We start from the raw sequence: 19,148 nt of genomic DNA, 5'->3' as shown, positions 1-19,148 counted from the left end.
AATCATCAAAATTATTTACAAGTTTTTGTATACTTTTTAAGAGTTAAAAAGAAATAAATATAAATGTAAATGTACACATACTTCTGTACATATCAGTGGCAAAACTTCAAGCAGTATTTTCTCCAGGCAGGCTGTGCAGCGCATAGAAGCTGATCATTTACGTTCAAAAACAAGGAGAAAAGGGTGGGATTCATGCATGAATTCTCAAGCCTCCTAAGAAGTCAAGAGGCAGTTAAGAAAATAGTATATAATTAAACATCCTTTTTTCCTCTATTGTTTGATACAGACATGCCTTTAGATGACAAGTATGGAACATTAAAAGTGTTTAATGCATGTGGGATAGAAAAATGTTGAATTTTACGTAAACTCAGATATGTCATCAGTGACCTGTTACACAGACAAGAGGACTTTTCCTGCTTACGTATCTTATCCAGTACACAACTTTTATACAAGACTCTCCAGTGTTTTCTTTTTCCAAACAGTAAGAAATTAGCATCTAATTTTTCTTATTTTGCTGAAAGAATATAATAAGCTAACCAAAAAGAACAGACATTACAAAACTGTTCATCCACTTAGATGTCAAACTTAAAAATTTAAACTTCATCTCATTTTAGCTTATATTTTCATCAGAAATCCCAAGGTGGCATATTACAGCTCAGTATCACACAGACAGGTAAAAAAATGTTTGTTGAATGAATACTTTTAGAAATACCAAACCTCATTTAGGAGGCCCTCCAAGCACTCTGATATGAATCCAGTAGAACATGAAAATTAGGGGACTGTAGATAGCTAGCATGAGAGCTCCCTGATGATACTGTCACTCATCATTTCCCTCAGACCAGACTCCTTCTTTTTGAAATGTTCATCACCTGCATTACAAAAAGCCAGTGATGAACAGCATTTCATACCTACCAGTTTCTTTCTCAGAGCTAGAAATATATACTGGTATTAACGCAGCTAGTGAGCTACAGAGGTTTTGGATGTGCCTGTACAGAACAGGCAACCTGCACATTACTAGCGGGATGAGGCCCTTACCCACGACTAGAGGGGCATACTATAATTTTTAAGTGGAAACGGTACACTGTAGACTGATAATCTAGCATGATAACAGGACAGTAAGGCTAGTTTAGGATAAGTGTGGGTGCTTCATTTTGTGATGTGATGTTTGCAGAGTTACTTCTATCACTTTAAGGTTTATAATTATGCAAATCCAACTCTATAAATGTTTTTGCTAAGAATTAGAGACCATTACTTGCATTTTGCCACACTGTATATAAGCTGCTTTTATAGCTACTGGTTATTCAGGGACTGCCAGGATTTGTTGACTGCATGTCAGAGCTACTGATGGCTCCAGTAGAAGAGCTTTGGCAAAAGGTCGAAGATGTGTTCTCACTCACCCCAAATTTGACATTTGTGGCCTTCTAACCTGCAGTAATAAAGGCACAATGATGAACCTGATCCATTCAACATCCTTCAAGCCATTATAATCCCTTTGGGAAAGGCTGTTTTGCTGCAAAGACGGCACCCGCCGTTTCTGTAAAATGACCACACTGGTGCTGAAAGCATGGTTATGTAGTAGCTGTAGGTGCACTTCAGAGATAGCCCCTGGCCAGGGAAGCCCCATCCTATCAATCAGGGCCGCATCACGGACATCACTGGGGACTCCTCTCAAACAGTCTCCTCTGGGAGGACTCTTATTAACAACCGCTATATGCAGATGTGGAAGATAGATGTCAAAACATCTCTAATTTCAAAACAGAAGATTATTTCTGAGTCCTAGCTCGTTCCTCTGAAGAAAACACCAGAGGCACCAGGGGCTGCTACTACCCGAGTTTTCTCTTCTGAGAATCCCCCAAGCTGGGGAAACAGCAAGGAGATTCCTCAAAAACCTTCTTCTGAAGAGAGGTCTTTTCTCAACTCACAGTAGATGCAAATAAAGCCCCCACTTCGGAAACATCCATCCCTGGGCGTAGCAGCGTTAGCACCCGTTTTAACCCAAGTTATCTAACCAAAACACTGCTAGATATTGCTTTTCCGATTCGGTCCGTGGGTACAGCCCAGCCCAGGAGACGTGGGGGCACCCACAGTGTGAGATGTCCCAGTCGCAGGCTGCTCAAAACCATGCTCTTAGGATTAAAGAACAGCCTTGTCTCAAGTTCAGACTGACAACCACCAGATTATACGCGTGAGGGAAAGGGTGTTCATTTTCAGAAGTTAATGATAGACAGTCAGACAAGAGATTTTACTTAAACTATATATTTTTACATAAAACAACTTTATGTTACAATAAAATCAGATAAAAATCACAAAGTTTTATAATAAGTTCATAAAGAAAAAAATCAAGTATTTCTTTTATATATATATATATATAAAACCCAGCATTTACTGCTACTAGGAGTCTAAATGTTAACATTTACTGTCTATGGTCATTAAAAAAAAAAAAAGAGGAAAGTACTTTTTCACAGCAGACAGAATGACGAGGTAAGAGATGTTTTTACAATGATCCAACTGTAGTAAACACTTCAGTTTTGATTAACCATATACTAAATATAATAAAACCAAACAAAAATATACATTTAGAGCTCTGTAGTGTTTTCCCACAGTTGTATATCAACAAATTGTCAGTCATTCACTAAACTTTACTTGAAACAGTAAAAACAGGGTGTATGTTTATTTTTAGTACTAAAATCTCATATTAATCTAAATATTTTGGTATAGCAGACCACACTAAAACACTCCCATAATTTTCAACTACAAGGGATATATTTATGTTAAAAACGATGTGCTCTGTCATTCATGATGAGTTTTATAGAATATTATGTTTATGATCACTATTAGGCAATTAAATGAAAACATCTAAATGCTGCAAAATACTCTTTAATTGAGCATAACTCCCTTTTCACACACCCAGATTAGTCAACGTACTCCAAACTTAGAAGCTTCATTCACAATTCTTACGTTATCAGTCTTTTTTAGCTAGTATATGGCTAAAATAATTATTGCTGACCAGTGTTAAAAAAAAAAATCCCAAAACAAAACAGCAGATAGATTTTTCTCAAGTGCCTTGCTTGTATGTGCCATTATTATTAGATAACTAAATGACTAGAAAGGAAAAAGCAATCTATTTCAAAATGTGCATATAAAAATTTTGGAGGTATAGGCACCTTCATCTGAAGACTGTATGTTTAGGCTATATCTGTTAAAAAAAAAAAAAAAGTGCTAACACAAAACACAGTAGAAAGTCAAACTGGTTAGACATCCCAAAATACCCCAAAGGTGAGAGCAAACCCCTCAGCCTGCCAGGACCAGCTCTGTCCCTCAGCCTGCAGGAGAACAGTTTTTTGGGAAGTACATTCATCACATTTATCAATAGTTTCCCTACACTTAAGGTATCTTATTACTTAACATAGAGAACATATTTAAGACATGCAAACTTCACATAACTATCAAATTTGTATTCTAAAAATGAGTATAAAATATTGACAAGATCCTCAAGCTGTGAGATGCTACACGAATTCTTCTAGACAGTCTGTGGGTTAGTTAGGACTCTCCTTTTGAAGATGTTTCTGGATTAAGTGTCCTGTGACTAGGTATTGCTTTGCCTCATGCACAGTTGCTTGTTTAACATTAATTCATGGAAAGAAAAATTACTTTCGGGGAGCTCTGTGTCTCGTAGTCTCTGCACCATTCCTATAACGAGACCCCATAAGATCAGCAGGAGAGTCCTAACTACCAGGAGCGGAGAGATGAAGCCGCTGCCAATAACGGCAGCGGACGCAAAGCCTGGTGTTCACCTCCGCAAAGCTAAAAACCTGCATTTCTGCAGGACCTCTGGTACCGCAAGATGCAAACAGGTTGGCAACAACTTTTTCTGGTTTTGGCTGAATATTTCTAACAGCAAAGAAGTATTGTTGCTCAGTATTGTAATGGCCTCCTCACCAAACAGCTTTGTGTGCGGACAGTAGTATTTCATCCCTCACATTTTCAAGTTTTTGATATGCTGAAGACTTTGATATTTACAGGTCATAGCTTTGCAAGTCAAGAACTGTCGGGACAAAGACGGATGACTTGATAGTTCAGTGGTGGCTATCCTAGGCTTTTGGCACATTTACAGACAGTTTGGGATTGTGGACAGATCATATTTTTCACTGAAGCTTCTGCTAAAATGACCATCAAAATTAGCTACTAGTCTTCGATTCCCATTTAAACCGCTTCCCTTCGGATTCAACATCAATAATGGACTAGGCTGAAAGGGGCATTTCACCCTGACAGTGGTTTTATTTTTGTTAATCCACGCGCTCTGGAAGACAACGCTATATTCGTTACCAGCTGCTCACACTTTCAAGGATTTTGCTGAAGTAACTGCTAGGAAGAGCCTAATGAAGAGCCTAATGAAGAGCGCTGAATTACAGCCTCGTAGCCAAGAAACTCCCACCACTACGCGACGATAGCATTAATGGGGAATTTTCCCTTCTGCGATTTACAAAGCAGCCAAAGGTGACAAGAAATTAATAGGCAGGTTGTGAGGACAACGAATGCTCCTGAGAGGAGGAAAAAACATTAAACGGGGGTGACAGAGGAGCAGCGCAGGGAGCAGAAGCGTGAGGGCAAATCTTCCCTTGCCGCAGGAGGCGGCCGGCGGGAGCGAGCAAATGTGGCATGAGCAAGCGGCTGGCAACCGCCTGAATGCCGTCAAACAGCAGTGGTTCCTGCTTTTCCGCACTCTTTTCAAAAGCGGCAGCGGTATTTCACAGACAGCGCGGTGAGGAACTGCGGAAACCCTTCGTGCTGTCTCTCATTCACGGAGCAGCTTTGAAAAAATTCACCCTAATTTGCTTACATAAAAATAAAAATAGGTGTTTGTCTATAAAAAGGCATTATCTAAACAGCATTTGTTTTCTGGGTACAGAAGTACCTAGTGTAAAGCAGTTTTTAAAAAAGAGCATATTTGCAACAATAGGATATAGAACGTGAGAGGTGGCATGGAATTACTTACAGAAAAGACTGCTTTCTTCCAGTGAACTCGCTTAGTAAAGGAGATGCCAATTAGACCTAGACAGAAAAACATTGGAAAGTACTAATTTTGCTGAAAATACATTTTTAGGACAAACAAAACTGCTTGTCAATTTGAGCCAAATTCAGCAAATACAGGTTCTGCAAAAGAGGGGGGGAAAAGCAAAAGGTTAAAAGAGTTTTATTTTGGTGTATGAAACATTCATTTTTTCATTTTAAAATAATTTATTCAAAACATTAAGCTAAGTTCACTTCTGAAAGTGCTAAATGACATATTTAATGAAACATTCTTTTCCCTTGAAAACAGTCACCTGGAGATATTTTTCCGTCCCTGAAAACTTGCTAAAGCAAAGTGAACCTGTTTATTTGATTGCTCATGCTGGCCACCAAACCAAGGGAAATACAAAACAAAACAAAACAAAACACACATTATTCAGCAGCTCTAACACCAGCTCAAAGGCCTGTCTCACTGGAAAACACCAAGGAAAGCTGGACACTCTCTTACCAGGTTTCAGAAGAGGCCACCAAGCCGCCATCTTACAGACGCTATCAGGGAAGACGGTTACTGATTTTTGTCCACCATTTTACAGACGCTATCGGGGAAGACGGTTACTGATTTTTGTCCGCCATCTTACACGTGCTAAGGGGGAAGGAGGTGATTCCCAGGCCTCACTGCTGGATCCCAGGAAGCGCAAACGGCAGGCGTGTGCACCAGAGGTGCCAAGCACAGGACCTTTATTAGCAAAAGCCTGTGCAGCTGAGGTAGGACATATCCTGCCATTAAACACTTTGAGGGAGAAACCTGTGTCCGCCTGTGATGGCCCAAGGTGAAACATCACTGTGTCTAAACAGAGCCCTGCTCGGGCTCAGTAGAAATGGCGGACTAACCTGCTCCGTCGCGCGCTGAAGGGGGGAAATGTGGGCAGGGCAGCACCGAGCCGCGACAACTGACGCACCGAGCCCGGCCGGCTCTGGGCGAGGGCGGTGAGCAGCTCCCAGCCGTGCCAACGCGGGACCGTCCCGGAGAGGCTGCTCCCCTCGGGGCTGTCCTGGAGAGGCTGCTCCCCTCGGGGCTGTCCCGGAGAGGCTGCTCCCCCTCGGGTGCCCGCCTCAGCCCAGCCTCCCCTGACCCCAGGGCTGCCCAGGGGCCAGCCGCCAGCCCTGTGCTGGGCGACATAGCCCTGATGCAGCGTTTTGGGGTTGTTCAAGGGTAGGGGAACACTTTCTGTGCGGCTGCAGACCGTTCAGAGAGACTGAGAAAAACACATGCAAAAATCACTTGCTGGGGGGGGAGCCCTCACTTGGGGCATCCCCAGGTACAGGCTGAATCCTCAAATATGCCCAAAAGGAGAAAAACCTGCCCCATGGCAGGAGGGGAAGGACGGCAGGGGGAAGCGGGTCGCCTGTGCCTGCCACCGCCAGGGCACAGCGGGGAGAGGAGGAGGCCTGGTGCCAGGACAAGTCCCTGAGGAGCTGCGTAGGGCTCGCGAGTCGGCATGACAAGGTAGCTGTGGGGCCGCCCCAGAGCTTCAGAGTACAAATAACGTCTCACACTTACAGTCCTCCACCCAACGGACCCGGTGCGCTCTGGAGCCTGGTGGCAGGCACGAACGGGAGCCACCATGGCAAGGGCCAAGACTGGGGAGAGGAGCTGGAGCTGGTGTCCGGAGTTTCCTACATGGCATTTCCTCCTAGAGGACTCTCTGATTTTGAATAGGAAAAAATACAATGAAAGAGCAGGAAAGGTTATAAACGATGGAGTTTGGGGGGATGTTTCTGAGTGATTATACAGGGAGGTTCTCAGATTTGAGACCCTCATACTCACTGCTGTTTGGGAGGAAAAAGAAAGGGGGTAATGCCAGCAAGGACCTAGAAGGATGGAAACAGCCAGTTTCCCCAAAACGGAACCTCAGAGGCAATATCGGATCAGGAAAACATCCGGGACAAGGCCAGAAGAGATGGAGCGGGGACTCCTGCCGTTGTATCTCTGGTGGGCGTGAGGCACCCACAAATAACCATTGTGGCAGAAGAACACACTGGTTTAACTTACCAGCTTTAAACTTCATCTGTTAGATCAATGCAATCACATGGGAACACTTTTCCTGCAACTTAAGAGTGGCTTAATGCATTCTTAGCAAACTGGATCTGAAATAAGCTGACTAAATCTGAAAAAAATTGGATTAACCCCAATAAAAGAATTTGTTTGTGGAGTCTTTTGCAACCCCCTAACCAAAATCACATTAAAATCATATTTGCATATTAAAACCAGTGAAACAAGCCGTAAGGTTGCTCTACAGAAAAAAGGAAACAGAAGATGGAGCAAGGTCCTCAGAGTGAAAGCCATAAAACACTGTGATGAGTAGGGCCCTGACTGCCTGTATTGCTTGCAGCTCTTAATTGCGTTATCCCTTGGTGCCCAGTGGATGCAGTTAGCAGGCCTGCAGTCTCAGGGAGCTCTAAAGCGTCATGGGAACTCAAGCTGTTAAATTACTATGTCTATCTGACTTGCTATCAAATAAAGATACTAAAAATGGAGATTACTTGTTCATAACCACACATCGTTTCTGACGTCATTTTCAATTTTGAGAAGTTTGATCTAACCCCACATTATGCAACTGTTGAATATTCCACACTGGCAAAATCTAATTTTCACACGCCTACATGCTATGTACCTGATTTTTACTTTTATTTTTAAATATCAACAGCCTACAGCAATCTTTTGTAGAGACTTAAATGGTCATAATGGTTATAAAAGGTCCCAACTTCAAAAGAGCAGTTATTTAAAAGGAGGAAAAGCAAAAATACAAAAAGTCAAGTCTAAACAGATAACGCACAGGAACAGATGAAATCAAAACTCAAGGGACAACTGCAGACAGAACCTATCTCCGCAGAGTTCCAGCATGTGGATTATATATCCATGTGCAAAAAGTATTCAATGCATTTTTTTAATCTATAACCCACAGTTCTTTTAAAGGTCACTTTTATAATAGAGATGCGCCAAGAAAAAGAAAAAAAAAAAACCCTAAGTTGTAATATATGAACATCATGACATGGTCATTTTATGTCTGTCACTGCTGGAATGCGTTAACTCACTGCTTAACCAGGCTGTTGCCTGATTTAAGTAAATAATAATGTCACATAAACAAAAGTTTTTTCCTGAATTAATTTAGATCCTGTGTAAATAGAATCTCAAACCAGCTTACACAGAAAGAAAAGAAAGAAATTGAAGGCAGTCTTAGAGATAAAAGCAAGACTTGGGCTGAATTCTTCTCTCTGTTCCTTTTTACATCATTGTTTGTAATGGATCAAGCTTCCTTCTTGCTTGAATCCAACATATGACCTTGCATCACTCAAAATATATTTAGAGCTGCTGAATAATCAGGTATAGAACACAACAGCATTTCTGTCTTTGGGGTTTCTTCCTTGCAAGTCTAATTTGGTGTCTAATTCCCATCCTACTATTCCACAAGGTGGGAACATAGAAATCATAGGAAAAGATTTTGATTTCATGCAGTCATTACCATGCAAGCCTCCTCAGCAGAAACCTGCTCTGAGCAACACCCTTTCTAGTAGCTTTATAATGCTTTTCAGATCAGTGTCTCCCAAGTCACTACAGTGGCAGTGAAACAACAGCGCGTACAAAATAGTAACCTATCTTTTTTAAAAAAAATATATGGTCCCAAGAATCAGGTGCGCATTTTTCAGAGATATACATGCCAACTAAACAATATGGGTTCAGAATTGCAGGCCAAAGAAAGATAATCTAGTTAAGCAAGACAAGCTGTCATCACCTACTGGGTAAGATGCATGACTGACTTGAAGTCTAAGAGATAAAATTAATTTCAACACTGTTGAATTTGTGCTGTATGAGCACAGGCAAGCACATGCAGCCTGTATCAGCGGTTATATGAAATCCACTGGATTTTTTTCTGTGAATCAGGCCTCACTGACATGGTCTCTAAGGATACTGGCATCTGTGTAAAGTGATTCACTTGACTGCAGCTCATCACAGGCACATTTTACTAGGCTGATTTACAAACTGCAGGAGCTCCATCTCATCTTCTCTCTGCTCCACCAAGGAATAAAAGTGTATGTTGCTAGGAGTGCTGATAGTCCAGACTAGAAAAAGACTTGTTTTCTGTTTCTATGGTTGCAACAGCCCTTAAGAAAGATATAAATTTCCCTGCAACAACTAACTGCATATTCATTTTAAGGTAGATCTAGTTCCAGATTCCTGAGACAGAACCCTCTACCTGTTCACAACCCCACACAGCCAGAGCAGCAATATAGAAAGTTTCTATTCTCAACAGAATTCAGTGAGCAGCACAACTGGTTTGAAAAATAAACAAACAAACAAACAAACAAAAAAAACCCCAAATCCACAGCAAGTTTTCAGCCTCTATGTACAAAAACAATGCAAACAAGTGGAACATTCTAATTATATTTTGTAAAACACACGTTTGGGATCAAGAAAACATCAAACATCCAGACTCTAGATTACAAAAATCTATTGCCATCTAGTTGTCAACCCCAAGTTTAGACAGTCCTTGTCGGAAATCATGTAATTCATCTATCTTCCCATCTAGTACATCTAAAAAATTCTTTAATTCAGTTTTAAGGTTGGTCTGCCTATGTTTGCTCTCTTCAACTTCTGTCCTTAGTGTTACGACTTTCTCTTCAAGATCTTTGTTCTTTTTCTCAGCGGCCTTTAAGACAAAAAAGACAATAACATGAATCATAGAGGAGACTGATGAATAACGTTTAATAGAGTAAAGCAATAAATGGCAGCCGGATTGTAAAAGTTTGCTTTGACTTCTGCAAGCTGATTAATACAAGCACCTCTGAAAGCAACTGACGTGTGGGCTTTTTTTTTTCTTTTTTATCTGACTAGCACAGGAAAAGGCACTGATTAACTGGAAAAGATGCTTTGCATCAGATTTTGTCATTTGGTTGATATCTTAAAATTCAGCTGGATTTAAATCATGCATTATGCATATATTTCTGTCATTGCTACAGTTGCAGAATTAGACACCATGCCACCAATTATATACAAAATTATCTATGGTCGTTTAGCCTTGAAAGACAAGCTTAACAAAATACTGCCTGAGAAATAATCACTTTATTCGGTACTTTGGGATTTATTTTTTTTTTAAGATTAAGTTTGACTCTGTGCTTGATCATTCAGGCAAAGTATGGGTCAGCAATGTAAAGCTTTGCTTGCTGCAGTTTGCTCTATTATTTTCTCCTCTCATCACCTCTTCTGCCTATTTTTCTCCATTTCATGAGAGTGCAAGCACACACGTATTCTCACCAAAAAACATAGATAACATATTTTACCATGCTGAATCAAGCCAAACTCATAGGTTAACCATTTGCAGTAGTTGCCACTCCTCAGCAGCCTTCCAACTGTTTTAGAGCATGCAGATTATGAGACTGATGGATTATTTGATTGATTGGATTTGATTTCATTGATTAGACTGCTTATATTGTTCTCCTTTCGTGTATTAATTTGCTGCATTTAAACAAGCCCTGACTTTAACAAGCTATTGATCTGAGAAGTCCAAAGATCAGCCCCAAGCTGGGCAGGGCTCTTGGCACATCAGCTGTCTGAGGAATCCCAGCGCCATGTGCCCATCTCCGAGCTGAGGAGCCATAGGTGAAAAAACAAGTTACACTAAGCGATATTTTGCCAAAAAGAAATGAGGCAGCACATAAACAAGGCAGCAAGGGAGCTGCTTGAGGGCCAAACAGAGAGGGGCTGCCAGCTCCAGTGCATGGAGTGGCCATGCTGGCGCGGCTACATGAGCCCACAGCACCAGAAGGATGGGATACAGAATATCCTGGAATCTGTCAGGGGGTAGAGGCAACACGGTCCAGGCAAGCCAATTTTTGTGAATAGCAAGGCAAAGAAGCAGAGCTATTTAATTACTCCTATGCTGGGAAAGGCACAGTGCATTTTGCATGTAATTAGCATTTCTTGTTTTTACAAACTGGAGCTCTTTTGCCTTCAAACCCTGAAGTCTGAATAGATAGAAGTATATAGTTAGGAGAAAGAAAATAAATGTATCAACTATTTTTAGATTAATTTGTTTGATAAACTGTACCTGTAATTGTTGAGATACAGATTCACATTCTGACATTAGCTGTGGTATAATTTCACCCTGCTTTCGGAGCTCCTCCAGTTCCTTTGAAAACAAAAAAATTACAGTAAGCTTCAATTTAAAACATAATGAAAATTTGAGAATATGAAACTACTTTGTATATTTTATTGTATTCTGCACAGTATTTGGATTTAAAATAATCAAAACAGCATGTCAGCATTCCAAAACACATGCTATTTTATATTAGAATAGTCTCAATTTTTGCACTATATTTTTGACTATGTACCTTCAAAAAAGACAGTGTAATCCAATCTCTAGTATGAATGCCATTAATTATATTAATGAACTCTTAACCTAAAACATACCTATGCAAATAGATATATTGAATAAGAGAGAAATCTGAAGTGCTGTAATGCTACTAGCAATTTATAGATGGTAGCAAAGAGCAAATTGGATGTGAATTTGCAATGATACACAGCAGCAAAAAAGACCATTGGAATTATGAGCTGAATATCTAGAAGCACCATTACAGAGCTCAGCAGTAATAGCCTCTCCTCTACTGTACAGCCCTGAACATCACCTCCCAAAATTTGCATTCAGTTCTGGCATCACTATCAAAATTCAGAGGAACTAGCTGAAAGGAGTTCACAAAAAGAGCAACACGACTTCATAGCAGACCATGTTTCTGACGGAAATTTAAGAGCACTAAATGTGTTAACACTGCAAACAAACACCACCAATAAAGGTGGTATGGAGAACTCTGAGATGGCTGGTATATTTTAAAGAAGTATTGTCAGAGGATCTGAAATGAATGCTTGCAGGTCCAAGAGAAATTCTGTCCCTTGAAGAGAGTGCAAGATCCTCCTCCAGAAACTACCCACGTAGCCCACATTCTTAAGAACAAACAAGGCTAAATCTCTCTGACCTGTATTGATATAGGACAGCAAAACCATTCCATTTTGAAAATAAGATTTCCCGGCTATGAAAACGTGGCTCCTTCCCTAGCAAGTGATCTTACAGCACAATAGGAGTGTAATAGAATATATAACTCAAGCTCTTCCACTGAACCAGACAACAAATAAAATTTTTTCCTCAGAACTTCCAGATTCTTTTGCTCTAAGTGGACCAATATTCAGCAGCTCCAGTCTTGCTCAAATTTCACAAGAATCTAGTGTACCCTGAAGTGCATTTTTTCCTCCTTCTGAGGTTTGTCAAAGCACCATTGTATCAATAAATTATATTTTTTGAGAAATTCCATAATTCCTAGACAATTCTAACTGTTTCTGTTGTTTCCTTCCAGTTTTTCAGCATTTGTCTACATTAATGTAAGAGGACAAATCATGTACTAACATAGATTTTTTCTGAGAACTGCACTGTAGAACCTGTTTAATTGGTATAAAAGCAACTATGTCCAGGTAACGTCCCAGCTACTGAAGGGGGGAAAAGGTAACTTGCCCATTATTTTGAGATGTGAGTTCCCATGCTTATATACATGTATATATGTACATGGGAGCTCACATCTCAAAATACAAATATATATTTGCTTCAGTGCCCTTGGTATGGTTCTGTGATTCATATTGTTTTTCCCAGATAGCTCCGTCCTGACTCCCATGTTTTTAAACTTTTCTCTCCTCGCTTCCCACATGAACAGAATATCAGCCGTTCTTCACACATGGCAACGTTCATGAGCCGGCTCCATGCTGGTTTGAATTGCAAACCGTGAAAAGGTTACTTAGGGGTGGTTTAGACCTAATCAAGAACTCGCTAATATAAGCATGCAGTTTGAAAACAAGTTAGTATATTGTCAAAGTAAGTGGAAGTTAGGTCTGTAATATTCACAAGTCAATCAATTTTCCAGTTGATTTGGTAACTGTAAAAATGTGAATCTCCAGGAAAATGCTAGCAGAGAATAAGGGTTATTATACATGCTATTACCACAGAGAAGCTGGGAAGAAAGCATGACATTTTCCTTTGAAATACGGTGCTGAAAACCATATTATATTTATAACACTGCATCAAAATCCATCTTCCTAAACTATTTCCTTGTGCCATCTTAAAACCCCTTAACAGCACTGCTTTTAAGAGCACCAGCTGAGATGCTGTAATGGCACCAGGCAAACTTTACTGCACCTGCTGACAGCTTTTGCTCTTCAGCCAGCACAGAGCATTTGGTCAAGGTAACGAAGGAAAAAAACAAGGATTCCATTATTTTCCCCATTGTTCAGGGACTTCAAGTCATCAACATCATTCTCCCTGGAAAAAACGAACACCCTGTCTGTCAAAAATGACAACCTGAGGTACTCTAAATGAATGTGAATTTCTCACTCTTGGCATTACTCTTGAGATCAGAGGCAGAGCAGAAAGATGACAAGGCTGAAGACTGTGAAACATTTGGAAAAAGAAAAGGCATTGCTTCACAGGTACCAAGTTATTTTGTAAATGATGCCTTTTTAATGACAACTCCTCTTGCTCCCGGTGGCTAAGGGAATACAGGACAGACAAAATTCTGTTCTCAGGATGCGTCTGTCTGGCTTTAGGCAACTTGTTTAACCACTCCAATCCCTCTATTAGGAGGAAGGTGTTAGGTACATAAAGCTATCCTGTTTGCTAACCCCTGCCAAAATAAAATGTGTGGTCACACAGCACAGCACATCATGAAATTGAGACATGAAGAACTCCATCAAGCTACTGCAGAATTTTACACAGACGATGTATAAAGGGCAATGCCTGAGACGCTGGTCTTTCTCTGACTGTAGGTGAGCCATTCCATAAATCCACACACACAAAATTAGAAGCAGACAGACCAACCCAAACTTGAAAATGTGTGCCACTTCTGTACTTATTTCACTTACCAGTTCTTTGTCTTGAAGTTCTGTTTCCAGTTCCTGGAGACGTCTGCTCAGCTGTGCATTTCTTTCCTTCTCTTTATTTATTTCATTGCACTGTTCCTCCAGTTCTTCAATCTTTAAGAAATGTCAGACACCAGTTGAAAATTACAGTTTTCTGAAAACTTGGGGCAGACCACACCTGATATAAACGGGCGTTGTTCTACTGAACACAGGGAAGCAAGGACAATTTTAATTTGTTAAGGATCTGTTTCCTAGATTGTATCACTCACTTCAGTGCATGAAGATTATCACTTCTTTACTTAAAAGGAATCAATTTACACATCCACTAGGAAGCCCAGGAACTGTGTTTACTATCTCTCACACAGTATCTCATATAATTACTCAAGAATGCACAAAACACCAAGGTGCTAAAATGAGTAACAGAGGCTGGGGATAAAATTTGCACTTCACTTCTATGAAACCAATACAAGATTATAATGGGTGGGTTTTCTTAAGAGGAGGCAAGGAGAAGAAATCCCTCTAGCATTCCCAGCTTTGCCTCCTCAGGGTTTGCTTATTATTTTAGCTGGAGTAAGAGGGACACAACATCAAAACTTTGCTAGAAGAACCAGTTCAGCATAACATACGCTGTTTTGTTCTCTCACCCAGGGAATTGTTTTGCTGATCCCATATCTCCACTCACCATCTCCGGACTTAGCTCCCATGAGGTGCACTTCCCACAGGCCAATGGGCCAGCTCACTAAAGTATATATTTTAATTCTCAGCTTCTTGTTGCTTTGGGATTATAACTTCACTCATTTGAAGGCAGAGCAATACACAAAAAATTCTGACCCAATTAATAAAGGAGAAGGAGCTTCCCAGAGCACTGCAGTGGTGCATTGCAAGCGCCTAACAAGAAACCTACTTGGGGAAAAGGCTCACAAAAATCTCTGCATAGGAAAAAGCTCATTATACAGACAGTGTTGCTACATGGCCCCAAACAGCCTGAGTCTGCCTAGTCACTGCTACAGTAACCTTGCAGTCAGTTACAGTAAGGCCGTGTTTTGACAGTCTCTTCATCACTAGGCCACAGCCTTTGAGAAGTGACATATTTTCATCAGTTAATGTCAATGAGAACAACTTCTCTGTAACAATACAGAAAAGCAAAAAACTACACAGCAAATCATGCTATTTTCTTACACAGTTCTTGTTTTTCACTTCTCCCCTATCCAAAAAACAGACTGGATACAGAAGCCCACATCATCTAACAACTAATACTAATTTGTTAATGTCAAAGTAATATCAGTTAGGCAGTGATCTATATTAACCTGTAATACAGCTCTGATTTGATCTCTGAATTATCATCACACCTAAAATACATGCAAATAGATAGAGTCTAATAGAATATCTGTTTAAGGAAAGGTTGTTCCACTTGGCATTGGAGCGTTGATAGACAAGTTGGATCACTTCCAACACTGAAACACCTCATTTGCAGCCTACTGACATACAAAAGGTATAAAATTCCTTCCTGTCTCTGAAAGCAAAACAAGCACTAAACAAACAAAAAACCCCACCAGACTCAGACAACCTGATCTCTGTACCAAATGTCCCAGTGATCCATATAAATGAACAGGGAAAGGATCCAGCTGTGCTCATGAAAACCAGGTTGCACCGTATTCAGGTTGGCGCTAACACTGTGTGGGGTGCTTACCAGCTTTGATAGATAGCACTGCATTATTTTAGTGGCAGGACCAATGAATATTCTGAATTGAGCCTTGAAAATCTGAATTTATACTTCTCGGTTGTTCTCTCGTGGCCCATGCTCATTGCTGGTATTACACTACTGAGAAATATCATGCTCAGCAAGGGAGGGGGAAAGGCTTTTGGCAATGATTTTGTGCAGATTTCGGGACGTGACGCTCCCTGCATGAGAGCTGGAGGACTGGGTTCTCAGCCTGGCCCTTTGGTCCCTCCTGCTGTTTGCGCTTGCAGGGTTGAGAGCATAACTCACGTTCTCATTCATCTGTCTACCTGTGGGATTTATTTCTATTACCAAGTGGCTCCCAGCTTTATTTTATATGAGTAACCATGCCATAACCATTCCTTCTGCTCATTCATCAACTGGCAATATTTAAATGAGCTTTGAAAGGAGTATGCAATAGTAATCTTTCTTTTAAAACCCTTTTGTTTTATCACCCTTGCCAGCAGCCCCTACAGACAGACAGCAAGTCTCCCAGATCAAGAGGCCAGAAGCTTCGTGTGATACGGCAGCATGGGTCCTCCTGCTGATCCCCAGTCCTTTGAACTTCCCCACACACTGGGAGCACAGGGAAACAACTCTCCCTGTCCACTTTCCTTTCAAAGACAAAGTCTCCTAACACAGAAAAAATATAAAGCAGCAGAAATCCAAGAGAAAGAACAATAGAAGGAGTAACTAACTCAAAAGAGACGCTTTCCTCTGTGTACTCTCTGCCTCAGATGAGAGACAGGGAGCACATAACAGGAGCATTCAAAGTGCTCTGGGGACAATTTTTCTAAGTTCATATAACACTCTCACTACAGACACATTCTTTCAAGTACATACATTTGTATCTGCATTTTAAAGACCATGGAAATTGGAACTTTGTGGCTGCATCTCAGCATTGGTGCTATTTTTGACTACCACCCTAAAATCACTGTGCTTTAACTTTTTAGTGCTTACTAAGAGGAGAACAGGCCCCAGGCATGAGGGGCCTCTGGCATTCATCTGATTATAGCCAGAGCATCAGGGCTACCTTGTTCCTGAGTTGATCGTTTTCCTCCTTGCACGCCAAGAACTGTTTCTTCCAGTGCTCGATGCTGGCAGCGGACTCCTGGAGTGCCGAGGTCAGCCTGGCATTGCTCTCCCTCAGCGTCTGCAGCTCCGTCTCCCACTTCTTTACATTGGATGAACTGAGAACAACAAGATGCCATTAGGTGGCTTAACCTTTAATCCTGCATATTATTATTCTTTACCTGACTACAAACGCAACCACCTGTGGTCTATGTCCCAATGATCTGCATACTCACATGTATATAACTGCCTCTAGGCACTGCCCACTTAAGGAGAACATAAGCCTGAATTTGACTGTCTCTGGCAGAACAAAGGGATCTGTCAACTCCAGCAACAGAGATTTGTGCTCTGGAACAAAAAGTCCAACTGTATAAGCGGGGTGTAGGGTTAAGCTGGTAAGTGGGACGTCCACCTTTTGCAGACTTGTGTTCTACTCCAGCATTCCTCACTTCTCCCCTCCAGAGCTGCATAGCTGAGCCTCGTTAGACACCAGCTGTATTTCAGTCCTGGATAAGTGGTACCTATACAACAACACATCTCTGTACGTTTGTAGGTGATGCTGGGACCATTCAGAATGAAAGATGCCAGAGTGGTTGACACTACATATATTTTTTCATGTAATACATATATTTTTTCTATAGTTTATTTTTTCTTTTTATGTTCAGTCTTAAACTATAAAAGTGTTAGGCAATGCTACAGAACTGATCAACTCATTCCACAAATCTTCAAGCTACAGTATAGAGAAAGAGATTAGAGAGTGAATGGGAGGCTTTGAAACTCCTTATAAACTAGTTGCTGCTTGCCTGTGGAGGTGTCTTCAGCAGTAGGAATGAGCAAACATGATTTGAAATAGGTTACGCTACTGAAATTTCAGTAAAGAGAGATGGTGTACTTCAAATATAACATATACAACCTTAGAATTGCTCACTGTATAATGTTGCTTATGTTGCTGCTGCCTTAATTTTTAAATAGCTTTTTAAGAGTAGCTTAATCCTGATACATTTTTTTTTCTATTCACAGATATATTCATACACAAGAGGCAGACAAGGCAAGTAAGATCCCGGAAAGGGAATTATGGTATTTTAATGTCATGTCATGACTTCACACATTCCAATTGCTGTATTTTCACTATTGCTTCAAATTATTCTTCTCAGCATTTTCAAATAATTTATCAAAGCAAATAGCACAAAACATGACTTCAAGGGACATTGTCCACAGCTTTAGAAACATCCCCCAAAGACTTAAAAAACACAGTGAAGATATATTTTTCATTTCGACTTTCAACAGCTCGTTCTCTTTTGTAATTTTAAATATCCCTCTTTTCATAGAAGTAAACCCTGCAAGCTCAAAGAGGAAGAGAAGACTAGAAGAAAAGAAGAAGTTATCAGGAGCAATTGCTCCCCCATGGCCTATATGTTATTTCTGTAGCTGTATGCCCTCCCATATGAAGGATGCTATATGAGCTGGCATCACTGGAGTAAAAGAGATCTTATCTCATCATGGACTAAATCAGGAAAAAACTAATTGGTAAATGTCTCCCAACTGGATACCAGGAGGTACTTACTAAAATCTGCTCATTCACTCATTCTGCTGCATCATTTTAAATTTATGCAATTACATTTGAATAATTTCTGTTAATACCATTAGCCATCAGGTAGTTACAGCGAACTATTTCAATGCAACTTAGGTATTAAAAGAACTTCACCTTTGGGCTAGAGCAATTTTTAATTTATCATTCTCAGACTTCAGATGTGCATCAGCAGGACCACCATGTGACGCCTTCTCGTCGTCTGTCCCGTTCACACTGGATGCGCGAGTGGAAGATGGTGTTTCTCGCCCGGATTCCTGCCGCACAACACACAGGTTAACAGGAGCCTTCTTTCAGCCTCCCACATCTCCCTCAAAACAGCCTGGATTGCTTTGAACCAAATGCAGCACAACTGCTAGGAAAATTATGTAACTTGTAATGGCTACATATAACAGGATCAAAGTAGGTTTTCCTTTCTTTCAGACAAAATGTGGTCCTATTTGTACCTTCAGATCAATTTGCTGGTGAAAATATGTACAAACATGCAGGGAAGATAACATATGCTCAGCTGGACACTCATACTTCATAAGAACATGACGATTACGTACATTGTGATAGCTTCACTAAGCCTAGGGTCATCGTGTGACTTTTTGTGACCACAGTCCCACACAGAACCACAATGCCAACTCCCTTCAGAAAATAAAGGCTACGTGGCCACATGCTCTCTTGGATACAGTAGTGGTTACAAACACACAACCTTTACGTCTTGAGTGCAAAGCCAGTCTCTTTAAAAAGAATGAAAAAAAAATGGCAATGATATGCAAAACAGAAGTTTAAAATGTTCAAGACATTAAAAAAATGTTTTT

The 19,148-nt window shown here is 40.6% G+C and overlaps 1 protein-coding gene across 2 annotated transcripts in view; it reads right to left on the bottom strand.

Annotated features, from left to right (window-relative positions):
• Nucleotides 1–9,458: 9,458 nt before the first annotated feature.
• The window catches only part of HOMER2 (homer scaffold protein 2), a 60,916-nt gene continuing 51,226 nt past the window's right edge, over nt 9,459–19,148 (bottom strand). For both annotated transcript variants that reach the window (XM_067305767.1, XM_013957247.2), the window contains exons 5-9: nt 18,460–18,599; nt 16,717–16,873; nt 13,967–14,077; nt 11,118–11,198; nt 9,459–9,719 (exon numbers count right to left, since the gene is read on the bottom strand). In XM_067305767.1, the coding sequence (XP_067161868.1) occupies nt 9,531–9,719; nt 11,118–11,198; nt 13,967–14,077; nt 16,717–16,873; nt 18,460–18,599 (678 nt within the window). In that variant the 3' untranslated portion in view covers nt 9,459–9,530. The remainder of the gene's footprint in view (nt 9,720–11,117; nt 11,199–13,966; nt 14,078–16,716; nt 16,874–18,459; nt 18,600–19,148) is intronic.

This window comes from Apteryx mantelli, chromosome 15, assembly GCF_036417845.1.
Source record: "Apteryx mantelli isolate bAptMan1 chromosome 15, bAptMan1.hap1, whole genome shotgun sequence".
Lineage (NCBI taxonomy): Eukaryota > Metazoa > Chordata > Aves > Apterygiformes > Apterygidae > Apteryx > Apteryx mantelli.
Note: the sequence above shows the minus strand (reverse complement) of the source record. Positions and strands in the feature narration are given on the sequence as shown.